Source organism: Chiloscyllium plagiosum, chromosome 1, assembly GCF_004010195.1.
Source record: "Chiloscyllium plagiosum isolate BGI_BamShark_2017 chromosome 1, ASM401019v2, whole genome shotgun sequence".
In the NCBI taxonomy this organism is placed as follows: Eukaryota; Metazoa; Chordata; class Chondrichthyes; order Orectolobiformes; family Hemiscylliidae; genus Chiloscyllium; species Chiloscyllium plagiosum.
The window spans coordinates 4,277,403-4,292,652 of NC_057710.1; the positions used below are offsets into that span (position 1 = coordinate 4,277,403).

The 15,250-nt window shown below is 43.7% G+C and overlaps 1 protein-coding gene across 1 annotated transcript in view; it reads right to left on the bottom strand.

Annotated features, from left to right (window-relative positions):
* Positions 1-15,250, bottom strand: part of LOC122549563 — a 124,558-nt gene that overhangs the window by 22,502 nt on the left and 86,806 nt on the right. Inside the window, exon 4 of the mRNA XM_043689425.1 lies at positions 693-3,770. Coding sequence (XP_043545360.1) covers positions 693-3,770 — 3,078 coding nt within the window. The remainder of the gene's footprint in view (positions 1-692; positions 3,771-15,250) is intronic.

Here is a 15,250-nt window from a genome sequence, read left to right on the forward strand (position 1 = left end):
TATCACCTTCATCCCCTCCCCCACTCACCTATTGTACTCTATGCTACTTTCTCCCCACCCCCACCCTCCTCTAGCTTATATCTCCATGCTTCAGGCTCTCTGCCTTTATTCCTGATGAAGCGCTTTTGCCCGAAACGTTGATTTTGCCTGTCCTCGGATGCTGCCTGAATTGCTGTGCTCTTCCAGCACCACTGATCCAGAGAATGATTTCATGGTCATCATCAGATCCTTAATTCCAGATATTCTACATATAGAATATCTGGAATTAAGATATTCTGTCTCCAGAACATTAGCTGACTTTCTGGATTAATAGTCTAACAATAATATCACGAGGCCACTCCCTCTCCAGTTGGACTATAATGTGCTGTTTGCCCTCAAGGCTTAAAATTGATGGCAGAGTTCAAATTTGAAGAATGGTGAAGAGCCGAAGGCCAGCGACTTGCCATCGAATCATACAGAGCATCTAGATTGGTACAACACAGGTGGCAGTCATTCGGCTCATGTGCCTACAGAGTTCATTGAACGAGATCTCCAGTTAATCTGGGTTTGGGGTCAAAATTGGGAGGAATGTTGGACAATTTTGACAATTTCCTGATCAGAAAATACTCAAATGTACGGAAATTATTCAAAGGAAAAACATTGCGAACATAAACATTCTTAGAAAACTTAATTACTCTTTCCGCCATGCTCACCTGATTCTCTGCTGAGGTGAAGGCATCTCAGCTGGCTGTGTCTCCCGGGGCAAAACCGTAAGCGGCGTCACCTTCGAACCACTGGACTGCAGCGAGTGATGGGGGGTGACCGCTGGCTGTGTGGTCTCTGACGGGGGAATAACATTCGAAGGGAAGAAGATGGGAGAGGGGAGATTGGGTACTCTAGAGTTAGTTACAGCCACAGGATAAGGGGTAGAGAAGGCCAAAGGCTTGTTACTTGGTGGAGGATGGGCCAGCGGTGCCCTAGTAAAATTAGTGACTGGAAGGGCATGCGGTGCAGCCTTTAAATGAAGTTCTTTAAAGCTCAGTCCTCCCTCAAAGGAGGAGTCACAGGCAGCAGAGTAGCTATGGGGTGCAGATAAAGAGCGATCCTCAGTCACTGGCCTACCGTTGCTGATAGACTGGAGGTCAACATTCTGGGCAGAAGGCTCGCTTTTATAGGCCATACCATTGGCTTTTTCTGAAATCTGCCCCCAGTCAGATCGTACAGTCAAAGATGGACAAAGATCAGGCGGAGAATGCTCAGCCAAGTTGGCTTCTTCTCCTCTGGTTTGCTGTTCCATTTCTGCTCCAAGTGTCACAGGCACGCAGGATGGGGAAGGCCTGACCCCAACACTCTGACACACAATCTTGCTGGTTTGGCCATTCTGAGTTTCCACTTCCATGTTCCCAATTAGTGTCTGCTCAGGATTTATCAGTGTGGAAGCCCCCCTACTCTTTCCAGCTGCTTCACTCATTTCAGACTTCAGCTCTCCAGAGAACTCAATATCACTCCCCAATGACATTGTGCACTCAGACAAGATAGGACTGGATTTGTGCGGCAGTTCCTCAACGGCTGATATGAACTCCAGCTCTGACTGGTCAGTCTGATCAGGCAAGAACAAGCTGGCCTCCTCTTTCAGAAATGCATTGCAGCTTTTCTGGATTGGTGGTGGTTTCTCCTCTGCCGGTGAGATGGCCTCTAGTGAGTTCACTGCAGCAGTTGTTTTCAACAAACTGGGTTGTAATTTAACAGGTTGCTTAGCCTGGTGGACTTCAATTAGCCCCAAAGAAAGAGGTTGGTGGAAATCATCCAATTTGTTTGAATTTCCATCATCAATCAATGTGTTTATTCCCTCCACTGAGAGCGCAGAAAGACAGGTCTTATAGTGCTCAACCCCTGTCCTCTCATTTGCACTCAACTCAACGGTCCCATAAGAGGCTTCTCCCTTAGTTACCACATCTTTTGATGGTCTAATATTATCCACAAGCTCCTTAGCGGCAGACTCTGCAGCAATAAAATCAGTCCGATCAGGATTTACCTCATCAACAGCTGGGCATGAGACCACAAGAGAGGCCTTTTGTTCAAACCTTTGATCTGACTGTCGCTCCGCTAAATTTACAGACTGCGATGAACTTTCTGGAAGGTCAAATGGCATCTCCTTTTCTCTTTTCTGTTCCTTCATCAAGTGGACTGTCTCTTCCAAACCCAGATTGGTGCAAACAAGTGATCTGGGCGGTTTGGGAGGTGGAGGCCCAATCTGTATAAACTCAGTGTCCGATTGGACGAGGAATTCAGACCTCTCTTTTTCAGCTTCAATGGTCGCTGGGCTCCCGTCTGCATCCTCACAGGGAATGTCTACATTCTGGAATTTGTGCTCCACTGTGAGAACACATTGACCATATTTAGAGTACTGTTTGTCATCTTTGCCAAAGAAACCTTGGGAACTGAATGGACAAACATTACCTTGAATATTATCCTCACCATCTTGGAATAAAGGCACAATGTTGGCTTTCGTATTTTTGGCTCCTGTTGTCCCATCACTCTCATCTGAAGTGACCTCTGGTGCATATACCGATAATAGAGAATTTCCAACATACTGACAACTCTCCGAGTGTTTGGCAGTATCCCTTGGGTTTCTGTCACTTTCCTTCAGTGCTGACAGTTTCTCCACATTATGATTGTTTGTGATCTTTTCTTGGTGTATGACAGAAGACTCACATACAGTGTTTGGTTCAAGCTCAGTTTTCAGTTCTGGTACAAAAGCATGTCTTTCTTTGTTAAGGGCAGCATTTTGAATCATTGGAGATGAGCTACCACCTTCCACCTTGGATGGCAGCTCAATGGATGGCGAAAGGGTAGTGTCCTGTAGTGAGCAAGTTCTAATATCTAAGGGTTTTGCATTGTCTGTAGTGGTTCCTTTCAGCATTATATTGGAAGATGCATCATTCTTGGGTTCTTTGGCCTGCTGTCCAGAGATGTTCTTCGAAGTGCTGCCACTTGAATTATTGACATGGATTGATGTGGTATTTGGAGTTGGAACCGAAGGATTCATATCGACAGTCTTGTGATCCACTGCTGGAACGAACATGGAGGAACATTCCGCTTCTCCCTGATACATCGTTTTCATTTGTTTGGTTTTGAAAGGGGCAGTGACTTTCAAATCTGCCGTTGACAGGACGCTTGTTTGGGCTAACGGTGCATGCATTACTTCACCTTTAACCTCAGCATCAGGTGGCAGTACAGGGAAGACAGCTGACCACACGGCTGAATCTAGGTTGACCAATGGATCCGAAGTCTCTAGCCTTTGGAAGGAGCTTGTACTTTCTCTGGCCATTGTAGAAGCTGGGGCAGGAAGTGGGCTGGCAGCAACCTCTTCATTGGCAATAGATTTTGCCAAGTCAAACAAATCGCTTTCATTGGAATCGGCTGTATTTGAGGAGGGAACTGACACATCAGGTACACCTTGAGACCCAAAGTTTAAACTAGAGAAACAGGAAGTGAATGGAGGAGACTTTAATATCTGATCAGCTAAGAGATCCTCAAAGAAAGGGTTACTCTGTAGGGCATTGAAAAAAGGATTGGTAGTTGGCTTTGAGGATGACCCAGGGGCTTCCTCAGCAGTTGTGAAAAGGTTAGTGTTAGTTGCGCAATCTGGTGAGCCAGGATTGGTCGAAGTATGAAGAGAATGACGAAGAAGAGACGGAGGAGGAACAGGAAGAGGAGGATGTAATGGTAAGCAAGGAAAGAACGAGGGAGCATTTGAATTGGTTTCTACCATAGGAGACACTTCCAGGCTGTAGAGGGAAGACAGAATGTTCCTCCTGGTTAGTGCTACGTCAGGGCTAAACATAGTAATCTTATATTTTAACCTGTCTTTCTGGACAGTCACAATGTCTGATCTTATTCAAGTAATTTTTGTTCAACTTTGTGCTAGTATTCTAGAATATCTGTCTCATTACAATGCTTACTTCATTGTAGTTTCTGGGACATATCCATATGCTATAATAGGGCCATAAAGGATACAAAATGGTTATAAATTGTGTGTTGTAATACATGGTCTGCACTGTACATTATTCCAGGGAATAGAACGAGATGACCATAATATTAATAATAACTCAGTTTTTGCCTGCCTGGACTTTCTTGATTGTTGATCAATGGAACAGAACTCATATTTCTGAGAAGAGGGAGATGTTGTTAAATAAGGGCATTGCCAAGGGTAAATGGGACAATTGATTTTAGGCTACAATCACATCAGCTTTGATCTTATTAAATGGTGGTGAAGGTTTGAGCAGATCTGCTCCTAATTTATATGAAACATTTCATCCTACACTTCTTGTTTCCCCTCTGGTTCTTCTATCTGTTTGCTGTGGTTATTGACCCTCCTGCCAATTAAAACCTCTGTCTGATGTCCCCTCCATCCTTCGTCTGGTCTGATCAAAGGAGATACACCCTTCATTTCCTTAAAAGAAAATCTATCTTCTTCCTCTTCTACACTTTCACTGATGGAGACTTGAAAATTTCTGATTCAGTTATCCTTTCCAGCAGTGAGTAGCAGACTCACTCCACGCTCTAGTTGAAAACAAAATTCTCAACTCCACCCTTAGCTTTCTAACCTTTACCTTAAATTGGTGCTCCCTAGTTATTAACTCTTATAGTAATGAAAAAAAAGGCCATCCTAAGCACCCAGCCACGCCCCTCTATCAGACCTTCTCTCAGCCTCTCAATTCATTCATGGAATGTAGGCAATACTGCTCGGGCCAGCATTTGATGCCCTGAGAAAGTGATGGTAATTTACCTTCTTGAACTGCTGCAGTCTACTTTATGTATAGACATCCACAATCTTTTAGGAAAGGAGTTCCAGGATTTTGACCCAAAACTGAACGAACAACAATATATTTCCAAGTCAAACTGTTAAGTGATGTTCTCATGTTTCCATCTTTCTGCATGGTCATGGTTGTGGGTTTTGAAGGTGCTGTCAAAAAGACCCTTGGTGAATTCTGCAGTGCATCTTGTAGTATCTTGAGTAGGTAGTATGGGGAAGTGAAATTCCCTGTATGTAGCATTAATAAAATAGACAGCTTTGTCCTGGATGGTATCAACAAGCTTCTTCAGTGCTGTTGGAGCTGCACTCATCCAGGCAAATGGGGAGCATTCCAACTCACTCCTGACTTGTACCTTGTACGTGGTGGACAGGTTTTGGGGAGTTAGGTGGTGAGTTATTCACTGTAGGATTCCTATCCTCTGACCTGCTCTTGTAACCACTGTTTATTAATGGATAGTTCAGTTCAGTTTCTGGTCAATGAAAATCCGCTGGATTTCAATAGTAGGGATTCAGTGCTAGGAACAGTACTGAATGTCAAGGGCAATGGTTAGATTGTCTCTTGCTGGAGATCATCATTGCCTGGCCCTTGTATTGTGCAAATGTTACTTGCTACTTTTCAGCCCAATCATGGAACTTGAACATTGTTCAGCAACGATTGCATGTTGATGATACAGAAAAGGCTCTTTAATGAAGCAGATGAAGACTGCTGGGCCTTGGACACTACCTTAGCAACTGGGGCTCTTGTGATGCAGCAGTAGTGTCTGTGTCTTTGAGCCAGAAGGCCTGTCAAACATCTCTGAACAAGCTGGTAAGAAAATATCTACCTTGAGGAACTCCCTAGAAATGTCCTGTGGCAGAAATAACTGACCTCCAACAACCACAATTATCTTTTTTGTGCCAGGTATAACTCCATGCAGCAAGAGATTTCCTCTGATTCCTCTAATTTTGCCAGGGCTCCATGATACCACATCTGTTCGAATGTACCCTTTATGTAAGGGAAGCACTCTCACCTCACCTCTGGAGTTCAGCTCTTTTGTGCATGTTTGAACCAAGGCTGTAATGAGGTCAGGAGCTGAGTGGCCCTGGTGGAACCCAACCGGGGCATCACTGCCCAGGTTATTCCTGAGAAGGTACTGCTTGATAGCACTGTTGATGACACCTTCAATCACTTTACTGATGATCAAGAGTCGACTAATTGGGGGGGGTGGTTAGCTAGGTTGGATTTATCCTGCTTTTTATGTGTAATACATACCTGGGCAATTTTCCATATTGTCAGGTAGATGCCAATGTGTTTAGCTTTACTGCAACAGTTTGGCTAGGGGTGCATCAAGCTCTGGATCAAAATCTTCCGTCCTACAATTAGATTAGATTCCATACAGTGTGGAAACAGGCCCTTCGGCACAACAAGTCCACACCGACCCTCTGAAGAGTAACCCACCCAGACCCATTTCCCTCTGACTAATGCACCTAACACTGTGGGCAATTTAGCATGGCCAATTCACCTGTCTGGCAAATCTTTGGACTGTGGGAGGAAACCGGAGTACCTGGAGGAAACTCACGCAGATATGGGGAGAATGTGCAAACTCCACACAGGCAGTCACCCAAGGCTGGAATTGAACCTGGGACCCTGGGTGCTGTGAGGCAGAGTGCTAACCACTGAGCCACCGTGCCACCCTATTGCTGGATATTGTCAGGGCCCAAAGCCTTTGCATTTGCTTGATATCCTACAGAGTGAATTGAATTGATTGAAGACTGGGATCTGTGTTGCTGGGTACCTCTAGAAGAGGCTGAAATGGGCTATCCACTCAGCACTTCTGGCCGAAAATTGTTAGGAATAGTCTGGCCTCATGTTTTGCACTGAATATATTGACTCACCCATTTTTAAGGATGAGAATTTTGTGGTTCCTTCTCCTCCTCCAGTGAGTTGTTTAACTGTCTACCACCATACACGATTGGATGTGATAGGACTGCAGAGCTTAGATCTGATCCGTTGCTTGTGAAATCACTTGGCTGTGTTTATTCCTTGCTACTTATGCTGTTTGGCACGCAAGCAGTCCTGTGTTGTAGCTTTGACACTAGCATTTTACAGTGAAAGACTTGGGTATATCAGTTTTTCAGTGAGTAATACAGAGTATTTCAGAGTGTTACGTGGTGGTGTGAGATAGTTCAGTGTCACAGTGCAGAGTGTGGGGCACCAGTATCGCTCCACATTTAAATCCTCCAAACTTCAAATCAATGTGGATGCTAGATCACAAAGTATTTGGAAGGGAGATAGATGTTTGAAATTTTGAGGAACTGAGTGCTTTGTAGAACTACACAAAAGAAGAGTTGACGCCTGGGGCAGATCAACATGGTGTTACAGGATGGCAGGGCAGGCTGGAGACACCACATTTCCTATTAAAGCTTCTATTTCATATGTTCTTGTTATCACCTGAGGAGGGTGCTAACTCTCACCAAATTCATAAATGATATTCTGACAGACTGTGAGAAATATAAACTTTCCTTTCTCAATCTTCTTGACCTGTCTGCAGCCTTTGACATGGTGATAACACCATTCTTCTCTAACCCTTTCCACTGTAATCCACCCAGCTGGGACTGCTCTCAATCTTATATCATTACAACTAAAAATCATTCGCAATGGTTTCTCTATCTGCGCCTACACTGTTAACTCTGCTGAATCCCCAAGAATCAATACTTGGCGCTGTGCTACGTCTACAGTTATTTACAACATCTAGCAATGACTTAGAAAATGAATGTATTCAGGTCATATTTGTGGACAACTCAAAAGCAGGTGGGAAGGCAACTGATGAGGATGACACAGTCTGCAAAGGATACAGAAGGTTAATTGAGTGGGCATAGATGGAATAGAATTTGGTAAAATTGTGAGGCAATGAGCTTTGACAGGAAAAATAGAGGAGCTGAGTATTATTTAAAAGAAGAAATACTGCAGAAAGTATGGAACAGAAGAATTTGGGAATCTTCCTGTATAAAAGTTAGCATACAGGTTCAGCAGGTAATAGGGAAGACAAATGGAATGTTTTCAAAGGGAATGGAAAATAAAACAGATAAAATTATACTAGGAATTAGTCAGACCATGGCTAGAATGTTGTGGACAGTTTTGGGTCTCTTTTCTAGGGAAAAAAAAAGACTGGCATTGGAGGCAGTCCCAAGATTCAGGTAGGGAGGGACTGACTTGTCAGGAGAAGTTGAGTAGACTGGGCCTGTACTTGGAGTTTAAAACCATAAGACCATAAGAAATAGGAGTGGAAGGAAGGCCATTCGGCCCATCGAGTCCACATCGCCATTTAATCATGGCTGATGGGCATTTCAATGCCACTTACTCACACTCTCCCCATATCCCCTAATTCCCTGCGAAATTAAGAATTTATTAATCTCTGCCATGAAGATATTTAATACCATGATCTCCACTGTGCTCTGTGGCAATGAATTCCACAGGCCCACACTCTCTGGTTGAAGAAATGCTTCCTCATTTCCGTTCTAAATTGACCCCCTCTAAATCTGAGGCTGAGCCCATGGGTCCTAGTATCCCTGTCTGATGGAAACAATTTCCCAGCGTCCACCCTTTCTAAGCCTGGAATTATCTTGTAAGTTTCTATCAGATCTCCCCTCAATCTTCTAAACTCTAATGAATACAATCCAGGATCCTCAGCCGTTGATTGTATATAAGGCCTACATACGTGTGAATCTCGTCTGGATACTCTCCAGTGCCAGTATGTCGTTCCTGAGGTGTGGGGCCCAAAACTGGGGACCCAATATTCTAAATGGGGCCTAACCAGAGCTTTATAAAGTCTCAGTAGCACATCACTGCTTTTACATTCCAACCCTCTTGAGATAAATGAGAACATTACATTTGCTTTCTTAACCACGGACTCAACCTGCAAGTCAACCTTTAGAGAATCCTGTACTAGCATTCTGAGATCCCTTTGTACTTTGGCTTTATGAATTTTCTCACTGTTTAGAAAATAGTCCATGCCTGTGTTCTTTTCTCCAAAGTGCAAGAAAAATGAGAGGTGACATTATTGAAGCCTACAAGATTCACTGCTCAGACTATTGACTATACGAGTTGGGACTTCATATTGAGATTATATAGGATGTTGTTGAGGCCTCTTCTGGAGTTGTGTACACAGTTCTGGTCACCCTGCTATAGGAAGGATGTTCTTAAATTGGAGAGAGTTCAGAAAAGATTTACCAGAATGTTGTCAGGTTGAAGGGTTTGAATTATACGTTACACTGGGATCAAAGGTTAGTGTAGAAAGTTGGGGATGACCTTATAGAGGCTTATAAAATCATGAGGGGCATAGATAAGGTGAATAGCAAAGGTCTTTTTCCAAGGGTCGGGGGGGGGGTCAAAATAGGGGGCATATTTTTAAGGTGAGACGAGATGATGCAAAAGGGACCTGAGGGGCAACCTTTTCACACAGAGGATGATTCACATGTGGAATGAACTGCCAGAGGAAGTTGTAGATGCAGGTACATTTACAATAGTCAAAAGACATTTGGATAGATACATGAATAGGTTTAGAGGGATATGAGCCAAATGCAGGCAAGTGAGACTAGTTTAGTTTGGGAAACTTGGTCAGTGTGCACAAGTTGGACTGAGGGGTCTGTTTCCATGCTGTATGACTCTAGATGACTTAACAGGATCAAAGCAGAAAGATTGTTTCCTTTTGTGGGAGAGTCTAGGATCAGAAAGCACAATCTCAGAAAAAGGGCTGCTCTTTCAAGACAGAGGTGAGGAAGAATATCTTCTCTCAGAGGAGAGTGAATCTATCGAATTCTTTACTGCAGAGGGCTGTACAGGCTGGGTTATGAAGTTATCTATCTCAGTATATTCAAGGCTGTGTGTGGAATGCTCTGCCCCAGAAGGCAGTGGAGGCCCAGTCTCTGGATTCGTTTAAGAAAGAGTTGGATAGAGCTCTCAAGGATAGTGGAATCAAGGGTTATGGAAATAAGGCAGGAACAGGATGCTGATTGAGGATGATCAGCCATGATCATAATGAATGGTGGTGCAGGCTCGAAGGGCAGAATAGCCTACTCCTGCACCTATTGTCTATTGTCTATCTTCAGTAAGGGAATCAAGGAATTTAGGGAAAAGGCAGAACATGGAGTTGAGGATTATCAGACCAGGCTGAATGGTTTACAACTGCTCCTGGGTCTTATGGTTTTATTATCTATCCTAGTCCTGCTCTTCAGTTTTCATACGTACACTGATGATACCAATTTGACCTCTCCATCAACTCTCCTGATCCAACCACTTTTCCCAAATTTTATGAAATAAGCAAGGAGTGCCTTCATTTTATATGCTACAGCTATTGTTTTCCTGTCCACACTCCAGACTTAATTCCCTAACAAACAACTCCACCCCTGTCCTACCAGTTCATGACTAACCCAGACTGTTCTCTATTATATTTGATCTGGAGATGAGCCTCCCACTTCATATGTATATCATCACTAAAGCTCCTGATTTTAACCTTTCAGCTTGCCCAATTTTGCCTTATCTCAGCTCATTTGCTGCCGAAACACTCATCAAGGCCTTTCCTATCTTTAGTGGAAGGTGTGGCATATTGGTAATGTCACTGGACTAGTGATTCAGAACGCCAGATTCATGTTCTGGGGAAATAGGGTTTGAATCCCACCATGGTAGAAGTGAAAATTCAATTCAATAAAATGTTAGTTAATAAATGACCATGGAATCACTATGGATGGTTGTAAAAACCTATCTGGTTCATTAAAGTCCTTTAAGGGACAAAATCTTCCATCCTTTCTTGGTCAGGCCTACATGTGACTCCAGACCCACAGCAATACGGTTGATTCAGAACCTCCCTCTGGGCAAAAAGTCATGAGCAATTAATGCTGTCCTGCCCAGTGATGCCTACATTCTATAAACAATTTTAAAAATGTTTACTCTAAGGAAACCCCACCTCAACTTATTATCATCTATTAAACCTCCCTTCAGCTTCCTCTGTTCAGAAGGAAACAAATCCCATGTTATCCAATCTTTCCTCAGAACAAGAAGTGTCCATTCTCATAAAATTCCTCTGAGCCCTTTTCAGTACAATCACATCCTTCCTGTAATGCAATGAGAAGTGAACAATTTCCTCTAATTGTGGTCTCGTATTTTATACAGTTGCCTGTAACCTCCCTGCTCTTATACTCCATACCTTCCTTAGCCAATAAAGGTATCCTGGGATGGAAATGTGTTGCTGGAGAAGCGCAGCAGGTCAGGCAGCATCTAGGGAACAGGAGAATCGACGTTTCGGGCATTAGCCCTTCTTCAGGAATGAGGAAAGTTTGTCCAGCAGGCTAAGATAAAAGATAGGGAGGAGGGACTTGGGGGAGGGGCGTCGGAAATGTGATAGGTGGAAAAAGGTCAAGGTGAGGGTGATAGGACAGATTGGGGTGGGGGCGGAGAGGTCGGGAAGAAGATTCTATCAGGACATAGTGATCAAAAATGGTGTGTTTTGGCTTGTGCATGAGATGAATTTTCATAGACCAGCTGCCATATCTCACGAGGGTAGCAATCTAATCTCATTTTCACTGTCTTATCAATATAGTCAAGACTGCTTAAACAGGAGGTGCAAGACTTGCGCCCACACCTCCCCTCTCACCTCCCTCCAAGGCCCCAAAGGAAACTTCCATATCCGCCACAGATTCACCTGTACCTCCACACATATCATCTATTGCATCCCCTGTACCCGATGTGGCCTCCTCTATATTGGGGAGACAGGCCGCCTACTTGCGAAGCGTTTCAGAGAACACCTCTGGGACACCCGGACCAACCAACCCAAACACCCTGTAGCTCAACATTTCAATTCCCCCTCCCACTCCACCAAGGATATGCAGATCTTTGGACTCCTCCATCGTCAGACCACAACAAAACGACGGTTGGAGGAAGAACGCCTCATCTTCCGGCTAGGAACCCTCCAACCACAAGGGATGAACTCGGATTTCACCAGTTTCCTCATTTCCCCTCCCCACAGCCTGTCTCAGTCAAATCCATCTGCTGCGCTTCTCCAGCAACACATTTCCATCTCTGATCTCCAGCATCTGCAGACCTCATTTTCTCAATAAAGGTATCCTGCCTTTCCTTCCAAACCACCTTATCTACTTGTCCTGCTAACATCTGGCATGCATTCTCTCTAAGGCTCGTCAGTATTTCTCCGTATCTTCCTATTCATTGGGTATTCCCTTAACTCCTTTGCCCTCCCCTTCTCTTTGCCTCACATTTCCTGGATTGAATTCCATTTGCCACTCTTCCTCCCACAGCGAGGGCTGTGGAGTACTCGAGAGAATGTTATAAAATGGAGTGTGTCAGAATGTTCCACTGAGAATTGTTGGGTAATCGGTGTCACAATGAGACATAATCTATCAGAATTATATAGTCGGGAGTTCAAGTGTCAACCCTCATTGTTGCTATTGCATTAGTCAGGTTACTCAAGCGAAATCTTGGGGGGAAATTATGGATAAACAATCAATAACCAATGAAGAAATTTAGAAGGAAATTATGGTTATAAGTACTCTACAGCAGACTGTAAGTGAAGACCATTATCTCACAAAGATCAGCAAATCCTACAGCCAGTGATTTTTCCAGCTTCAGCAGTTGCAACTGCTGTATCAGCGAGGACTCTGCCCTTCAGTTAGATAGCAAGGGATCACATGTTGACCCTTCAGACTGTCACAAGATCTATTATATTCAGAATAAAATGGGCAAGGCAGTTGCGCAGAACCCTCAGGGGAGCTGCCATTCATCCGGACCCAGTGTTGTCATCAGATCTATTTAAGGAATATACATTACAATAAAAATTACAATTCAATGTCCATTAATATTGCAGCATGCTTAATGTGTGATACTCATTTAACAGCTCAATTTGTCCCATATAAACAAACATTCTCAGCAAAACATCCAAATTGTACCTGTGCCTCACAGTAACAGCTATCCACACTAATGTATCCCAATGCCTTAGAGTAACAGCTATCTCTATCAGTATTGTATCCCAGACTCTTACAGTAACAGCTGTCTCACCAGTACTATATTCTGGATTAGTGGTGCTGGAAGAGCACAGCAGTTCAGGCAGCATTCGACAAGCAGTAAAATCGACGTTTCGGGCAAAAGCCCTTCATCAGTAATACAGGCAGAGAGCCTGAAGGGAGTTCAGTACTATATCCTAGTGTCTTACTTTTACGGCTGTTCCCAACAGTACTGTACCCATGTTATACAGCAACACATCTATTCTCACCAGTACTGTGTCCCCATGCTATAACTATATATCAGCATGTGCTGATCAATACTATATCCAGTTATACAATGGTAAACCTGCCCCCAGCAGCACTGCATCCCAATGTTACACAGCAACAGACTGTATGTCAGTGTTATGCAATGACTGAGCTGCATCCACCAGTATTTTACTCTAGTGTTGCACGGTCTCAGAACTGTATCCATCAGTACAGTACTCCTGTGTTATACAGTGTTCTCCCGTGTTATACTCTAAGACACTTGGGTACAGTACTGTCTTAGAGTAACAGCAACTAATCTACACCCAGTGGTATTGCATCCCAGCGTTATGTAGTGACAGACCTATACCCAATTAGTATACAGTGACAAACATGTATACACCAGTAGTGCACCCCAGTGTTACACAGCAACAGATCAGTTCTCAACAGTGGTGTACCCCATATTACATAGCAACAGATGTGTCTCCATTAGTATTGCTACCCAGTGTTATTTAGTGACAGATCTATACCCAGCATACTGTGCTGACCATTCTCAGACCTGTATCCACTGGTTCTGTGCCCTGGTGTTACATGGTGAAAGACTTCTACGTACCAGCACTGTATCCAAGTGTGATATCTTCATGGACTGCCAATACTGTACCATGTCAAACAGACAGGCCTAACCCCAGCAGTACCGTGCTATGAGTTATACAGTGATTGAACTATATCCACCAGTGCTGTACCCAAGTGTTATACCATAAAGATCTGTATTCATCAGCACTGTATAGTGACAGATCTCTATCCACTGGTATTGTACGTGGGCTATATTGGCTTACCTGATTCCCCTGCACCAAGTACTATTCTCAGTGCTGTGCAGTAACAGATCTCTATCCAACAGTACTGTACCCCGATGTAATACAGTGACAGAAAGGGACTAAGCAGTTCTACAATGTTACATGAGGGTATGGGTTTACCACACTGTAATAAAGCATTAGATTAGTATCCCAGAGGAAAAAAGGAACAAACCTGTACTCACCAGTACGGAATATCATTCTTATATAATGGCAGATACCCGCTAGTGCTGTATCCCAGAACTATGCCACAACAGACAGTAATGGTGGTGATGTGTTTCCACAGGCTGCTGTTACGACTTTACGCTTTTACGTGTATATTGTAACCCGCAGTCAGTGATGGAATACGCTCCATTTTTCTATCCAGGACATGGCTGGCCAGAAATCTCTCCCATTCTTACTGTCTCCCAATGGTGCACGTTGGTAGGTTTTACAGTTTGATACTCTGTTTAGCCACTTTATGAACAGTTTCCTCAGAACAGGACTCAAATGCAGAGCTTCTGGCTCAGAGGGAACACTACCACAAGACTGTTTAGCTACTGATAAATGGACACAGGATGGAGACTTCACAGCCTATTATACTCTAATTACAGTTCTGCTCCCTTTGACCTCATGATCAAACTGTCCGGAATCCAACAAACCAGAAACAAGGGGCACCAACTTAGCAGAGCCTGGAACAAAAGAGCCAGTAAGTTTGCAGTTCTCATTTCTGAGCTAGAGGTTTTTTAAAAAGATAGCCAAATAAGGAAAGTGAAAGTGAAATGAAGTATCAACAAAGTATTAACTTCTTAAAATGCCTAATCAACCCCACAAGCAGATGCACAGTCCAACTCCACATGGATAAGAGTTAACCTTTGTTCTTCTTGACAGAAACTTTCTGCAAAAACAAGGCCCAAGAATGCATCCAACAATTGTTCTCTATTCAAAATATCAGATCTTTGTTCAGACCCACCAACTCCAGCTGTAATAGCAACCATAGAGGCTATAGGATTTCTCCTGTGATAAATAAACACATTACACCTATACACAGCCTCTGCCCCACCTCTGTAATAAACCCCATTCATATCACCACTCCTCACAAATTTTGCAATGCTCTGATTTTGGCCTTGTACATTTTGTGCCTCTTTCATGTCACCATTGGCAGTTAATAGAACATAGAACATAGAAGAATACAGCGCAGTACAGGCCCTTCGGCCCTCGATGTTGCGCCGATCCAAGCCCACCTAACCTACACTAGCCCACTATCCTCCATATGCCTATCCAATGCCCGCTTAAATGCCCATAATGAGGGAGAGTCCACCACTGCTACTGGCAGGGCATTCCATGAACTCACGACTCGCTGAGTAAAGAACCTACCCCTAACATCTCT